Source organism: Trachemys scripta, chromosome 18 (genome assembly GCF_013100865.1).
Source record: "Trachemys scripta elegans isolate TJP31775 chromosome 18, CAS_Tse_1.0, whole genome shotgun sequence".
Lineage (NCBI taxonomy): Eukaryota > Metazoa > Chordata > Testudines > Emydidae > Trachemys > Trachemys scripta.
In genome coordinates, this window is record NC_048315.1 from 9,901,681 (window position 1) to 9,918,585 (window position 16,905).

The following is a 16,905-nucleotide window of genomic DNA, read 5'->3' on the forward strand; positions in this document are numbered from 1 at the left end:
CCATCGACAGGCGCGCTCAGCACCTTGCAGGACCGGGCCCGTGATACTTTTATGTTTTGGTTTGAACACGTGTGTGTGTGTGTGTTATGCAGCCTGCTTGAGAGAACTGATTGTTTACTGCCTTTCTGAACAAGGAAAGCATGATGTGTGGGGGAATCAAGAAAGGTACCAAAGTACAGGATGGCAACGGGTAGGCAGGAAGTGGACGAGGTCAGCGTGCTTACCCGGAAGCAAAAGCATTGGTAGGTTTCCTGTGTAATGCAGTCTGCCACTCTGAAAGATGTCGGGACATTCTGGAGAGCACCAAAAATGCTATTTCACAATGTAATTAGCACCAGGAAAGGGGTCAAACTAATGGAACTTATTCTGATTTACACTGAAGTCCTTTACCACCACTCCAGCAGCATAAACTAGGCATAAATGTAACTAACAATGACTTTAAGGACCCTTGTCACTGTCCTAACAGTGTGACTAGCCCTTAAGGTAAACGAGAATCAGGCCAACGATATTTTTTGCAACCTGGTGTAGAAATCCAGATTTAGAGTTCAGAAAAGGCTGAACATTTTCACATCACTTTAATGAGAACAAGAACATCCCCCTGAACCACTGCCCATTATTACACTGCTCTGATCCTGGCACATGAGTCTGCGTTTGTGCTGGTAGCTTGTTGGCTGTTCAAGTTTGGGACTTTAAAAAAAAAAATACTATAAAACAGAGGAGGAGAAACAAAGCCACAAATGGGAAAGAATCCTAAAAGAACAGCTCAAAAAGATTAGGGTTTTCCTTTCGTAATTCCACTGTCCTTTAAAAATAAATATAAAAAGGTTATGCTGGTAACTGGTTACTCTAGAAGAGACTTAAGGGCCTGACCGTGAAAGGGGGGAGCAACTGCCAAGCACCTTTAACTCCCATTGACTACAAGAGAGTTAAGGCATCCCACCTGAGCAAAGTATTTACATATGTGATTAAATCCAGCTGTATTCAGCAAAGCACTTAAGTGCGTGCTTAACTCCCATTAAGGTCAATGGGACCTAAGCAGGTGCTTAAGTGCTTTTACTGAATAGAACGGGAGTGCTGAATTGGGGCCTTCTGGAACTGACCCAAAGCCCACTGACGCTGATGGAAAGACTTCCACTGACTTCCTTGGGCTTTGGATGAGACCTTCAGCACCTCACAGTTACCCAGCTAAGAAATGTTTACCTTTATTCAATACCCTTCTTAATATACATCACAGAAAGCAAAGGGGGAAAAAACAAACAAACATCAAATGTATCTTTTTCACACGAGGCAAATTAAGTCTTCTCTTCCCCCCCCCCCCCCCCCCCACACACACCGTGGTGTTCTTCAAATCCCCCTTTCCCGCCCCCCCCGACCCGAAACAATTGTCACACTTTTTTTTTTTTTTTTAAATGCAAAAATTTCACTCAGGATGCAGATCAGTCCAAAAGAGACACAGGCTACATACAAAAATCAGAGACACAAGAAAATCTTTGCTTGAACTTCTCTACGTTTATAAACAGGCGTGCAAACAGACAATCACACCAACATCGACAAAAGCAGCAATATAGTCTCACCTCCATCTAACCCACTCAAAGGCATTTTATTTTATTTATTTTTATTTTTGTTACGAAAGGCCACTTTTAATACAACCCCCCCTCCCCCCAAACAAACCCCAAAACACAACAACAGAAAGACAAATAGTCCAACACTAGAATCCAACAGCCCGTCTGATCTTTGGACCTGCTATTTTTCTGACACAATAATAAACTAAATCGTAACTGGTTGTTAAGTTTCCCACTAATTCACCTGGATAAATTGTACACAAGTAGTAAGTAGAAGCAGTTGCAGATGGAACATCATGTCCATCAGATTCTATGGTGGGGGAAAGAGGAAAAAAAAAGAAAAGAAAAATAAGAATTAACCTCCCTTTGTCCCTGCGCTATGCAAGCTTGATCCTGCTTTTACTGGGGACACTGGCAAAACTCCCACTGGCTTGAATGATGCAGGATCAAACCCTGAATAACTAGAATAATATGCTACTGGTTTTTCCCTTCCCACCCAACAGGACCCTTGTAGACAAACAAACAAAAAACGGCCCCCAAAAAGCTCTGTTTTCTTCCCAATTTACATTTCCCTTCAAGGAAGATTTAAGGCTCTTCAAACATTTGGATGTCAATGATGGACTAATATAACCTGGCGGCCTGCAGCTGCTAACAGCAGTATGTGGTTTTATTTAGCATTTTCCATTATCAGCCTAAAGTCTTACCACAGAGAATTTAGTACCAAACTGTACTTTTCATTGGATAACCTGCATTTAATTAGAACACAGCAATACACACACACACACACACACGCTCAAGATGAGGCCTGGACACAAAATTGGAGGTCCAGATCTGATTTTCCCCAAAGTTTGACAGAGTTTAGGTCTGAGGTTTTGGTTCGGTCCCATCGGTGTATACGTACACACTTGCACACATTACGTAGGCACACACAGCTCACATGTATACGTAGAGAGAAATATACACAATTATGTAGCTATATTGCCAGTCTTTTCCCCTCTAAATTGTAATTCAGCTGGAATACAGAGTTTATACTCCAATTATTGTCCCTGTGGGTGTCCCTTATATTGTTAAGGGCCCCAATCTGGCACTCCTTGAGCACTTCAAACTCTCATCGTGGATGGGAAATACTAGGTCCCAAATGGACAGTGAACGACTGCTGTATTCTGACATGAGCACAGCAGGAGGGATTTCAAGGAATAGCTCACCTGTGACATTAACAAGCAATGCAATTTACTCCATAGGACTCTGACCTCAGTAAGCCCCGCCCCACTGCACAAGCACCATCCCCTGCTGTGGGTTTATTGCTTTGGAGAAATGAAATCACCAATGATTGAGCAAAGAGAGGATCTCATTGCAGACTGAATGCCGGACACAGAAAGGGGATGGGTTATGTTTAAGCAGATAATTCCCCACCCAAAAACCAAAGCCTCATCTTAATCACTTTAGGGGCCTGTTGGAAAACACAAATGCTGTATTTGATTCCTTCTATATGGGTGGTCTTCATAAAAGCCTTTATAAGTAATGATTATCTTTGTTTATATTATAGTAAAACGTACAAGAAACTTTTTGGTCACAACTAGCTTTCAAATCTACCTAATATGTTCAATAGCCAGGCTCAAACAAACAGACACTACCTGCCCTGCAGATTGTTAGTCATTAAAATTCCTTCTCTTGCTCTGTCTGCTTACAAATTCAACACAAGAGGGAAAAAAAGGCCTGGTTTAAAAAGGAAAGTTAAAGCAAATGGTCTGACTTAGCCTCACATAAAACGAGTTCTTTTTGTTTCCTATAGCAGTGCAGGTTGCAAGAGGTTTTCACTTTGGAAACGCTGATGTAAAAGCTGCACTCATCATATGCCCGTCTGAAGCACGCTGACGCCCTGATTGTGCAATTGACAATGTGCAGGCGGGCTGCTGGTCCCCACATGGAGCACTCCATCTGGATGCAGCAGTTTGTCTGCTCTCCCTCTGGTGCCGGAGCGGAGCCCAAGGCTGCTGTGCTACCAGGCATAGCCATTATAACTAGGAGCTTGAGTGGTATTAAGCACTACAACTGGTAGCATGTGACCGCATGATCAGGTCCTAAATCTGGATGTCTCTTCTCAGTCTTTATTGAGTTTTATCTGAGAAAGGCATGAGTCAAAACTTCAGGATCTGGCCATAAATTAGCAAGAACCATCTGAATTGTAGTAACTCAAGTTCATGAGCTCTGAATTCATGAACTGACGAGGAAAGTTTTTCTACCGGAGACTGATTCCACAACCTTTAGTCACACTGAGCAATACTTCTACCAACACTGCCATTAATATCTACATGCATGAGAAAGTGCTACTCGACTAAAGGTGGCAGAATTAAGCCCCTCACTCCAATCTGAGTAAACGAAAGATATTTTGCAGCCAACACATGTCCCCAACACACACTATATTGCGTGTGTATCCTGGGTGCTTTTTTCATAAATGCCTAAGTGACTTAGGAGCAGAAGTCCTACTGAAAGTCATTAGGACTTCTGCTTCTATGTGACTTAGCCTTTAAAAATTCCAGCCAGTCTCCCGCTATCTTTTTTTCTTTAGTTTGACATCAGGTAAAAGTGATTATTTATTATTATTATTTTAAAGCTACAGATGCAGCTTTGGTCTGTTTTTAAAAGCCCCAGCAATTTCTAGGTTATGAAAGGGAGAAATCAGGGCCTAGCAAACACCAGCTTGGACAACAGCAATGCCTTTAAGAACAGGGTACTCTGTGTGTGTGTTTGCTATCATGAATCACGGTACACCAGGCACCAGTGGGCCTGATTCTCCAATGTTTTGCTCTGTGTGTCGTCATTCAGCCCTGCGCAATGTTAATGCAGAGTGGGTGTAGACCACTCCCAAACCAGAATGGGAACACTTTACACCCACTTCACAAAAGTATAAGGGATTACACAAGGTGCACAAGGCTGGAAAATGGGACCAGATTCTAATCTCAGACTGGTTGAGCTCCGCTCTGGATTTACATCTATGTGAGGTGAGGATCATACCCCATATTTAATATGTCAGCTGCAAGATGGGGTTTTTTTTGTTTTTTTTTTTGAGCACATGTGATTTTTTAAAGCTAGTTTGTTTTTATTCCTGCTGGACGGCATTTAGATGTTGCCTATACAGCAGGTTAGTTTTAGAAATTAACTTGAAACAAGAGACTGAAACTGACTGACCTTCTGATTGCTTGTTCTCAGTACCCTATCTTGGAGTGCATCCTACACTGCACATAGTGTTGTATATGCACTATGGCTTGTATAAAGGCTGCAGTGTCAGGAAACACTGCAGTTCAAGTGCTTGATCCAAAGACCACTGAAGTCAATGAAAACCTTTCCCCTGACTTCCATGGGCTTTGAATCAGGTCTTAAATGACAGCAGCCGTCTGCCCAGGAAACCCATTTTTTACTGCCTTCTCTGTGGTAGGATTACCAGTAACTAATATTATTCAACAACAGAAGAGATTTCTTGTAAACTTCATATTTATTTGTTTATTTAATTTGGGACATATTGATTTTCTGAAGCCCAAAGTGTACAGATATAGATATATAGATATATATTTATTTATATATAGCTTTCTCCATAGGGAAAACACACATCTCAGAGGAGGAGAGACATTTCTAAAGTGCCCCTTGTGATACAGTACTGAACTTGATTTCTAAGAAGCATTTGAGTGACTCTGAAGTTTTTCAATGGGAATGGCAGAGTTGATGGCAGAGGAGTTGGGGTTGGGATTCCCACCCTAGGACAGAAAGAAAATTGTTGATTTGGAAAAAAACAAAACCCAACAAAGAAGATATTTCGGATTGTCACGGAGAACGTGAATGAGTTGGTCCAGGATGTCCAGGTTAGATCTGCACTACAGATCTTACAACAGTACAGTTGTACCCACTGTCCACACCAGCGCTTTTGTCAGTGAAACTTATGTCAGTTGGGGTGTTTTTTTCGCACCCTTAACCAACAAAAGTTTTGCCGACAAAAGTGCTGCTAACATAGACATAGCCCCAGACTAGTTGACTGGCTCAGGTCTGGCCAGATGAGAGGAGCCTTACTTGTAATGGGGCTAGTTAACATCATTGAAGGGGACGTCCATCAGAACTAAATTACAGGAAGTGAAACGGGGGTGTTACCCATCATCACTCCTACAGTCACCACCCCATTTTAATCTACAGACAGAAGGAGAAGAAGATTCGAAGGCCGGCAAGATGACACGCCCATGCAATAAAAGCCATTAAAGAACCCACAAGAAAATGTACTTCCCTGTGTAAAATGAAAGCAGCACTTCCTTTTCACCTCAACTTTTCACTAGAGAAAACTCCGTGTTGGAGGGTCGGTGTTTTTAGGAGTAACTGTGTGTCTATTTCACTGTTAGTTATCCAGGGTGTTTTACGAAAGGCTCTCAGGCGCACCCCCTGGGCCATATTTTCCAACACAGAGACAGCAGATCCACATGCAAAAATATGTGTGCAAGAGCACTCAAAGTTGCATATGCCATTACTGTAATTTCCTGCAAATATTGATAATTGTGGGTCCAATCCTGTGGGGTCCGGGGTGCCCTCAACCCTGCTCAAAGGACTCACTGGCCACATTTGTCCTAGCTGGCAATTTGTATGTGTCATCGCAGTAACCATGTGCAAATGAGCTCTAGTCCTTGGATCGGAGCCTCTTGTCTTTTGAAAAACGTAGCCTTCGTCGGCAAGAATTGGGACTTCCCTGGTTTGCTTTTGTTATCCTTTAGAGATCCACCACTTGGACCTGTGCAAAGGGCAGGTGGGAGCTCTATTCCCCCTTTGCCCCTCAATAGGTTCAAGAGACAAAGCCACACAGTTATTCCTAACAGGCAGGCAACCCTGCCACACATATTCCAGGCTTTTGAGGCTCTCTCATGAAAAGTCGCTGTCCTGCTGGCTAACTCTAGATCTCCGCTGAGGTCCATCAAAGGCTCCAACTCACACAAGAAATACAACCTTACTGAGAAAGCATCTGAATGCATAAAGGAGCAATTCTGTTACCTCCACAATGTTAACAGTACATTAGTCGTGACTAGGAATAAATTTGTATAAAGGTGGTTTGGGGATAGGGCCTAATTCACTTTAAGATCTGACTGCTTTGTAACTGACAGGCTACATGCTAATGCCATTGTGAACAGGGATTATTTCCCCTAACAACTGTGCTCCTCACTTCATGCAAGGTTTTATAAACACGAGCCTATTACAATTCTTAGGAGAAATATCCTTGTCTACACGGGCAAGGGAAACTGTGTTAGATCTCTGCTAGCAGCAACCACGCCTTCTAACAGTTCCAATTGTAGTGTGGTGCAGGGGTAGATTCTCAAGTTAAACTTAAACAACCCTATAGTAACGATCTGACTCTGATGATGCCAGAGAGTCAAATCCTGCAGTCCTTACGCTGGTGAAAATCCCATTGAAGTGAATGGGAGTTTTGCACAACTACGGTCAAAAAGATCTCAACTCGGAAATAAATTTGCACGTTAAGTGGCTAGGGTGGTGAAGGTATCCGATCACTTGACTAGTCAACACACACCTTACATCCTGGTCTGGGTTGGTGTCACTTCCAAAGGAGGTTGAGTTAATTGCACCTTTACTCCCACTACTAGCCATTTCCAGACAGTAACATGATAAGAAAGGACAGTTGTTGGCATAGGGACCACCATCCCCTGGTCCTGACACGTGCAAAACTTCCCCTCGGTGCAGCGGGAGTTTTGCCTGCATCAGGATTACAGATCAAAAAAGAAGAAAAAGGAGAACATTAGCAATAGTACGACATGGGAAGTGGGACAAGGAACAGAAGATTCAAACAATGGATAATTAAACATGTCTTAAGCAATCACTGAAGAGAATGGCAAGTACCTGTAGAAAATCTGTGTCTCCCTGAAGTCAATAGGAATTTTGCCACTGACTTCAGTGGGATCTGGTTCCGCCACCACAAAAGATGGAACAAAATTGTACCAGAAACCTTGGGATACTTTAAAGTAGTCACTTTAGATAAGAAGGGGGTTGCTCTTTAATCAGATTTCACTGTATTTTGTAAGACACACTGTCAGGTTCTATATTCTGATTTACTGGAATACACTGTTATCTTATACAAAATTAAATTCCATTTCATTTGATTTTTTTTTAAAAGCTCTTGCCCCTGGGAGCATTTCACATGCATATTTATCCATTTTCTAATCCGTTCACTATCCTGCACTAAAATGTGGTCACGTTCAGGAAAAAAACTCCACAAATCAACCTCATTTTTGGCAGCTTTCTCGTCCCAGGTTCCATTCCACCCAACTGGCGAAATATATTGCAAAGCCACTAGTTCTAAATAACTGCCTCTGTCAAAACCCTTTTAGGGAATGGGACTGGGGTGAGGAATCTTGAAATTGATAGAGCTGTGCACAGAGAGTTCTGTGAAATCAATTATTGCGTTAGAAAAAAAACAACCCCAAAACAAAACATATTTTTAAACCATGAAAATAACAAATATGAAATTTTCTTTTAACAAAGCTGTAAAAATTGAGCCATTTATGAAATTCCAACAAATGAAGTCCGGTTGTGTATTCTTTTTCCTTTTATTAAACAGGACAGAGAATTTCCTTATATGCCATAACAAGTCACAGTGATTTCAGATGGTTTACTGAAATGTAATATACTGAAGGGAAATACCTTTAACATGTTTTTTTTTAATTTGTCATCAAATATTTGTACCCTGGTCCACTAAACCATCTGTCTTTAAAGTTTCTTTTTTTAAAGAGGACACTCTGCTTTCTTCCTCCAAAAATTAACATTTAAGTTGTCTATTAATCCTGCAAACAATCAACCTTGCCAAAGGCCTTCTCCGCTGTTATATTTATTTATATATATGTAGCTTTGGGCAGATACATATACATATAAATATAGACGTCTATGATTTTTTTCCCATTCTACGCAATGTCTCAATAAAGAGATCAGCCTTTTTTACTCTACAAAGAAGCAACACATGAAAGGGAAAAATTAAAGTCTTAAGAACATCATATTCATATTTCACTGATTACACGTAAAAGGAAAAAAAATCACTATGAACAACTGTCATTAAAGTTTTCTCTGATTAGCGAAATTCAAGTGCCGAGAAGCCCCCCGTTTCTCATTACCACTTCCAGGTTGGTTATTAAAAGATTAAGGATGGACTTGGCAGTCCCAACCTTAGGTGTGTCACTCTTCCCCTGTTCACAGAGTTCCTGCACTGTTCTCCCTTGGAATCGGACGTGGTTGGAATGTATGGAGTTTCAGGAAAGGTGGCCTGCCAAAGACTTTGCCAGTGGGCTTCCTGTTCTAGGCCAGCTTCAGCGTGCTCACAGGGAATGATGGCATGGTGACCATAGTTACCGGGTTTAGCACTGTTTGCCCAACTAACTGTTGATGGTGGACAACTTGGGTTCCTACAGCAGGTTTGGCCATCACCGCTTGCTGGCCTAGGTTTGTGGTTCCATTCACTTGCTGGTGAGAAATGGTGTGAGCGATGTGACTCACAACCGGTTGGCTGACGGCCACAGGCTGAGGATAAATGGGTAACTGCTGGCCGAGGTGGGTCATGTGATTTATGGTTGCCGGGTGCACAGTGATGTGGCCGATAGGCTGAGCAGCAGTGGTGAGTTGCACGGGGCTGGACGTGGAAGGTGCTATGTGAGCGATGTGCTTGGTCTGTGGACCCTGAATCACGTGATTGACAGTCTGGATGACCGACGCATGGGTGGTGGCGGTGTGGGCGATAACAGTCGATTGCACCGTCGAAGCCGCCACGATGTGAGTCTGTGCGGGGACGATCGCCTGCGGCTGGACCAGTGCCTGGGTCTGGAGGGGCGGCGGCGCGTGGGGTGGAGTTTGTTTCTGATGCAGAGGCAGGTGCTGAGGCAAGACTGCCGGGTGGTGGGAAGCAGCATTCGGAGGGACAGCCTTCAGTAGCTCGGGGTGCTGGCGCTGGGTTAGTTTTGGTAATGAGTTCACGGGCCTGTCGTCTTCCATGTCTTCGTCAATGTTGTCTTCGCCCTCTGGAAAAAATGAAAGGAAGAAAGTGGGGTAAACAGAACAGCAGAGGATGAGCCTGTCTATCCAGCCTCATCTCCAGGGCACAAAGGGAGGAACCGATTATAACTGTAGGACAGAGTGATCACTCTATAGCATGAAGGAAGCCCAACCACACTCAGGTTCAAACTTGCAGCCAACTTCTCCCCACTCCCACTCCCAGTAGATTGCCAAGAGGGGGATTCTCACAGCAGTGCAAAGCCCACCTTAGAAAGTGAGACACCCCAATTGAGTGTGGCGCCCTGAAGATGCCAGGCAGGGGGAGAGAAATCAGACAGTGAGAGTTGCCTCCTGTGATGGCGGCAGGGACAGTCCTCAGTCCTCCCTTTACAAGGGGTGAATTCTGTCTCAGCTTCACAGGTGCACAGGGGAGGTTATAAAAAAAGGCTGCATGGGAAACAGATGGAAGTCTGCACACCCGGGGAGTTTTCTTGTCGTAGAGAGACCTTGCTCATTGGGACTCTTCTTTTTACTTTCCGCCAAGTCATTTCATCCATTTGCACCTCTCTTTCTGCTCTCAGATCAGGAAGGAAGCTGAGATGGGGAAATATAGCAGCTAGGTTCCTTACCCTCTGGCTACGGAAAAGGGAGATTGGTCCAGCCAGTGAACTGCTGAGTCAGTGCAGGACTGTGGGGACCCCAGTGAGACCGGGACCTTGAGTGTGGTACTTTGCATTGCTCGTTCTAAAGCCAGCAATGCAGTGGCAATTACATATCTTGAAAGACCCAGTGGCTTGGGAGAACAAGGGAAGACCTTTCCCTCTTCCCAACCCATCATTCCACATTTCCATCAGCCTAAATTCTGAGTCTGTTGGTGCTCAGACACCATGGGGATGGGCATAGTACAAGAACCTGGACCGAACTGCTAAACTCAGGTTTTCCCTTTCCGGCTGCTGCTGTATCAACTGCCTGTAGTTTCACAGACGGATTCCATTACTGTTTGAAGGAATTGATACAAATGGTTACAGAGTGCTAACCTCGGCTAAAGCATGTCCTTGAACTGTCTATTCTTCATATGGCAGATCACAAGTCAAGCCAAAAGCATGGCCCCTCCCATCTTACTGATAAACTCGTTACAGGGCAGATGTGTGTGAAAAGGTTTTGCCTCCATTAACAACCATTTACTTTTCATCATGGGTCCTTTTCAAACGTTAAGGCTCATTAAACTGTTCAAATGCACTGGTGACTTCCTCCTCCATTCAGTGCCCTTCTAAAGGCTCTTCTCTACATGGCAGAAAAACCTCTGAGATTTCAGTGCAAATACACCTGTTGCTTTATATTTGCTCAGTTCTGACAAGCAGGAATGCGCGTTGGCATTAGATTACAACTGGGTTTTCAATGTGGGGAGCTGAGTCTTACAATATAGGAGGTCCAACATGCAGATTTTTTAGTGGGCAAAACAGCACTTGCAAATAATAACACTTTGTACGTACATAGAACCTCTCCTGCAAGACCATCACTGTGCTTTATGGAGGTGGATAAGAATGATCTCCCCCCATGTGAGAGGCTAAGGACAACTTTTACAAAAGTGCTCTCTGATTTCGGATGCCGAACCCAAGAAACTTTGTGCCTGATTTCCAGAAGTGCCAAGCACCCACAGCTCCAGAGGAAGTCGGCAAGAGCTTCCAGCGCTCCGCACTCTGATAATCAAGCATTGGGCTGTGAACCTGGGCACCCAAAAATGGAGGACAAAAAACTGGGCCAAACTGACTAGAAGTCAGGTCATCTGGTTCCCAATTCTGTGTTCGTATCACCAGGCCACTCTGCTTGAAGCCTGATTTCAGGATTGGATGTATTATTACAGCTCAACTTTTGATGATTACCCACCTGTTAATGGGCATGAAAAAATCCCATTCAATCCATCTCCAGATTCTGCCAGGAGAGGCCTGAAATACCTAGTGCACTTAGCACAATTTAAAACTGGATAGCAGGGTTTGCAAACACATACTATTCTGTAACACGTAAGCACTGTCGCACAACCATACTTGAATCCTCCAGCAGCATTTGGAAAACATTGTTCACTTGGTCGGATGCAACAATGGTCCTTAGAAAGGCAGTGTGGATGCAACTACCTGGCTGTGAAAGCCATTTGGCTAATAGTGTTAAACTGTGCTGGGAAGAATATTTCAGCTAGTGTGGACCACGCTAAAATGGAGCTTTTCACCAGCTGAAACGTGTCCACTTCCACATTCTGTTCCAAAACCAAAACATGGGCTGGTTTAGTCAAAAGTCTTAATGACCCTGAAAGGAGATTCCATCGCTTAGCACCATATTCATAGGTCTGGAATGAAACTGAGAGGAAACTCAGGTTGTTTCACATGGTTTCAAGGTCAAACTAGCACCGGGCAATACCACAGCAATAACAGAGAAGCTAACGGTACCTGATGCAGTCGAGGTAGATGCCTGGTCATCCTCTGGCTGAACTGTCTGTCGAATAATCCTGTCAATTTCCAGGATGTCCATCCACTGGCTCAACTCGTTCTTCAGTTCGGCCAGTCGCTGCTGGGTAGCGATCTTCTCCCTTGCCAGCCGCTCCATCTCGTGTTCATATTCCTTCTCCTTTCTCTTTAAAGTCTAAGGACAGGATGAAGAAAGCAATGGAAGAAATACAAATAAAAATGTGACCCACTGTAACCAGGACACGCCAATTGCCTTTGTCTGTAGAACATAAGAACGAACATCGTGGGTCAGACCAAAGGTCCATCTAGCCCAGTATCCTGTCTTCCGACAGTGGCCAATGCCAGGTGCCCCAGAGGGAATGAACAGAACAGGCAATCATCAAGTGATCCAACCCCTGTTGCTCATTCCTAGTTTCTACCAGTTGTCTCCACTTTATCACTGGTTTCCAGTCAAGGCTACATCTTCTAAATCCTCACAGTAAGGGAGAGGGCTGGTGACAACCATAAAAAACAGAATGCTCTACTTGGTCGATCCCATGGAATCTCCCCCATAATAGGAATAGCGCTGATCCCAGTGTCTGAGCACAGCACCAAAAATGAAATGATTAATGGGCCAAAATCAAATCAGATATAAGTAAACTCTAAGTATATAAGTAACCCTAAGCAACGCCATAGACACCAGTAGAACTGCACCTGCTTGCATTAGGTCTGAATTTAGCCCAGTATAGCCACTGGTCTGTGTAAATAAGGGGTGTGTGTGGTTTAATCATTTCTCCTTTGGAAAGTCTTAATAGCCTTAAACGGCGGCAACTGTGGCCTACCTCCCCTCAAATTGCAAAATACTAGGCTAGGAATAAGCCCCAGCTACATTAAAGGCCTAATTTTGATCTCTGAACTGTCAAGGCAGTTGTGGCTCTCTGGGACACTGCAGATCACAAAATCCATGACGCAGCGTCTGAGACATGGGGGCAAAGCATTCTCGGTTGAAGGGAGCCAGCCATGGAATGAACTTCCAAAGGACACAGGAGACTCCAGAGTCGAACCGTCTTTCGAAAAAGCTGCAAAACCTTCCTCTTCGAAAAAGCTTTTCCACCACAGCAAGGACAACGCCCCATCATTAACATCGCCAGCTACCAACATGCTCCCTCTATAAAAACCAAACCAAAACACCCCCATAAGACTTGTAACAAGCAAGCTTATCAACCCATCAGGCCAAAAAATCCAAGAACAACAAACAAACAAAAATACCCCAACAAGAGGATTTTACCTAAAAAAAGGGATGGAAGGAGTGGGAGAGAGAGAGATCCTTCCACTGACTTTCTTTCTGCTTCTGTTTAAGCAGAATGTATTTCTGCAGCGTACTTTATTATCACTGAAATCTTCAAAAGTGACTAGCGATTTCATGTCCTTCAGGTTTTGGGTGCTCAATCTAAGATGCCTTCAAGGGGCCTGATTCTCAGAAAATGCTGAGCTTCCCCCTTCTAAGCTGATGTTGGGCACCAAAAACAAACGCACAAAAAAACCCAACAACTAGTCACTGTTGAAAATCTTGACCCAGAACTTGGTATCTATATGGAGCTATGATCCGTTTAGCCTTTACATACCCACCTCAAAGTGCGATGTCCTGCTGAAAATGTACGGCCCAGTCATGAGATGCATTGACCATTCATGACTTTGCAAGATCGGTCCCTTACTGTAGGACCACAGCACCAAGTAACAGAGCAGCATAATCTATGTTGAAGTAGCCAAGGCAAATTGTGGCCCACATTATAATAATCTCACCTACCATTTGTTTGCTGATGCTTTTGTTTCTGTATACAGTTAGATCACAAAACGTACTGGATTTGTCAACCAAAACTTGTGGGAATCGTGTTAATTGCAATCTAGAATAGGTGGCACTGGGCCAGGTGACGTAATAAGGAGAAGCACACAACACAACAATTTATTGTGCAAGAAACTTCTCAATACTGCTTCCTCCCCTCCTTGACAAACAGTAACAGTTGGCTGCAAAGCTCATGAAGCCGTGCTCTTCGAAATGTAAGATTTGCCACATTAGAGTGAATTTATAGTCTGCCAAGGTCAGCCCCATGTCTCTGGCAGTGGGTCCTGCTGGATGCTTCAGAGCAATGTGAAAACATCCCATAATCCACCTGGCAAACTCTGCAATGTGCATGAGAGATGGAGAAAAGTCCTTAGTGGCTGATTCTAGTAGCAGGTGATCCAAATCAACTAGGAAACAGAGCAGGCCTCCTGAAACTCATCCCTGTTTAATGGTTGGAAAATGGGCTCTCTAATGGCCTGATCCAGAGACGTGCTGAGCACCTACAACTCCCTTTAACTCCAGTGGGAGCTTTGAGTGCTCAGCGCCTCTCAGGATCAGGTCCTAAGCATTCTACAGTGAAATGATTTACAGCCAGAGCACTGATTTGTCAAGTCATTAGACTCTGCTGTGTAAGTCACACCTGCTGGAACTCCATCTTTCTCTGGTCCATGTTCTGCTTTGGATGGATCAACAGAAGAGATGACAGCAACAAGGTGAGAGAGGAGATTATAGAAGAGACACTGGAATATATGGGTCAGTCAGACACTTCGACCTGCCCGGTCAGGGGTCTCATATGGAAGGTCTTTGCTTCAAAGACACAGTGGTTCAAATTCTGCTCTCAGTTTTCAAATACCTAGACTCCCAGAAACGACAGATCCAAATCGCAGCAGGATAAACTCAATCCTTCCAAGGCAGAGATTTCATATTCCATGGAGCATACCCCATATAGGGTCTTTCAGATGAGGCCTTAAAAAAATCAAGATCACATCTGATCTCAATGAATACTAAAGATCCCACTCCACTTTTCATAAGAGAAAGGGTTTGCCCCGCATCCACATTTTCCCCTCCCTGAAGTGCTCTATGGCTTTTTTACCCATCTGAGTGCAGCTCTGTCTCCCAGACATGGCTGCATTTAAGTGAATTCTCCATGTGCACAGTTTGGGACCCATTAGAATGCAAGGCACAATCACTGCTGAAAACTCGGAGTAGTTTGCATTCTCCATTATCTAAATCTCAGATTTGATCTGTGAGGGTTGTAGCCTGTGGCAGGAAGGGAGGAGGAGGAATGATTATAAATGGAAACAAGAAGAAAAAATAATCGTATACATGTTTTCTCCCATAAAACCACTTTAGCTCTATGCAAAAATAACCCGGACTCTTGAGCGAGTCTAAGTTCATTAAATGTTTTTCTTTCAAACAAACCAGACACTTCACTCTACATTCCGCCACCCCCGCCCCCCTCCCCCGAACAAAACTCAGAAATTAAGACTCAAGAAACGAATCTGATTCCTGTGGAATGTGAAAGTCAGACCCTTCCCAGCACCGTGCTTCCACCCCGCTGACTTCCTAAGCTCCCTGACAGAACACTCTGACTGTACGTGCGTGGCAAACGCTGACATGGAAAGAGGCTCTCTTAAGGACATCGGCAAATGAATCACGGATGCAGAGCACATACAAAATGTAGGAAACATAAGCCGATGAAGCAGCAAAGGAGGCAGTTCAGAGCCCTAGCAGGGGCGTTCCGCCAAAGCAGCAGCGTGAGCTTAAATACTCTCACTCCCCTCCTCTATCCCAGTCTGAGGGCATCCCTTGCTTCTTCTGTGTTATAACCTGCCTGCAGCGCAATAGGAGTTACTCTCGGTTCCTGACTTCAGCCTCAGTTCACCTCTCCTAGATTCCTGATCAAATTAAGAAGCAGGGCTCCGGAATGGGTGCAAAGGAGGTGGAATGGGCACAGCTCTCTTTGCACCGCTGTGCAGGAGGCGGCCTGAGATCTATGGTTTGACCACTGAAGGGATGTGGCCAATGAATCTGTAACTACAGTGATCTGCTGCTCAAAATCTGGGGAAGGGCCGCGGACAGGGTTGTCATAGTGAAACAGCTCCACGGATGCTCTGTGGCTTGGGAAGGGCAAGTAAACTCTTCTCATCCCAACGCATCCGTCGAGCTCACTTGTTCCGGCTTTATACCAGGCCCTAAAACATTAATGTATCAAAATATCTCCAAACAGGATGACAGATTGCGTTTCCTATTCGGAGGGTGACATGGGCATTCTGAAGAGCAACACAGCCTCAAAAAGAGGTACTAATAGAGGAGGGATGGATAAAAGCCAGCAATACCTTGCATCACAGGGAAAAACTGAAGTCAAGTAAGAAAGAAAACATATGCTGTCCTTTTCTGCTAGCACCCACTAACAGAGTATTGAAACCCTTCAATATATTGATCACCAGAGAAGGAAAAAGATGCGGTGTCAATGAAGTTTTCCTAGTACACAAAGGCATAGCAAACAAAGCACCACTATGGAACCTAGTTTTATTACAGTGGACTATACATGTAAAGTCAATGCATCAGATAGTGACCAATTTAGAAAGAAAAGAAAAGAAAGAAAACAATAGTTGATCTTGACAGATGTTTCCATTTTCTGAAGCCTTAAGCCAGCAGTGAGGCACAGGGGTACAGACCCTAATGGGGTACAGACCCTTTCAGCTCTACGTGTCTAATTACAACTGCATTCCACGTCAGTGCTGGCTGTGAATAAGGAGAGGCCTTAAGCCCCTTGGGCTTCAATTATGAGCCCGAAAGAGAGGTAATGAGTAAAATCTGCAAAAGTGCCCAAGTCCCATTTTCAAGGCCCCGGGAGCAGAAATCCCACTTTCAAAAGAGACAGGAACTTAGAAGTCTAAGTCGCATGGTGGCTTTTGAAAATGTTACCCAAAGAGATTTTCACATAGCTCATTGTGGCTGTTTCTCCCCACTCACATCCAGAACTCTCTGAAGTCTAAGACAAAACTTCCACTGATCTTCCTCGTGCAGGATCAGCCCCATG

The 16,905-nt window shown here is 44.1% G+C and overlaps 1 protein-coding gene across 2 annotated transcripts in view; it reads right to left on the minus strand.

Annotated features, from left to right (window-relative positions):
* Nucleotides 1-1,378: 1,378 nt before the first annotated feature.
* Nucleotides 1,379-16,905, minus strand: part of MNT (MAX network transcriptional repressor) — a 77,991-nt gene continuing 62,464 nt past the window's right edge. For both annotated transcript variants that reach the window (XM_034752873.1, XM_034752872.1), the window contains 2 exons: nt 12,020-12,212; nt 1,379-9,604 (listed from right to left, as the gene is read on the minus strand). In XM_034752873.1, the coding sequence (XP_034608764.1) occupies nt 8,889-9,604; nt 12,020-12,212 (909 nt within the window). In that variant the 3' untranslated portion in view covers nt 1,379-8,888. The remainder of the gene's footprint in view (nt 9,605-12,019; nt 12,213-16,905) is intronic.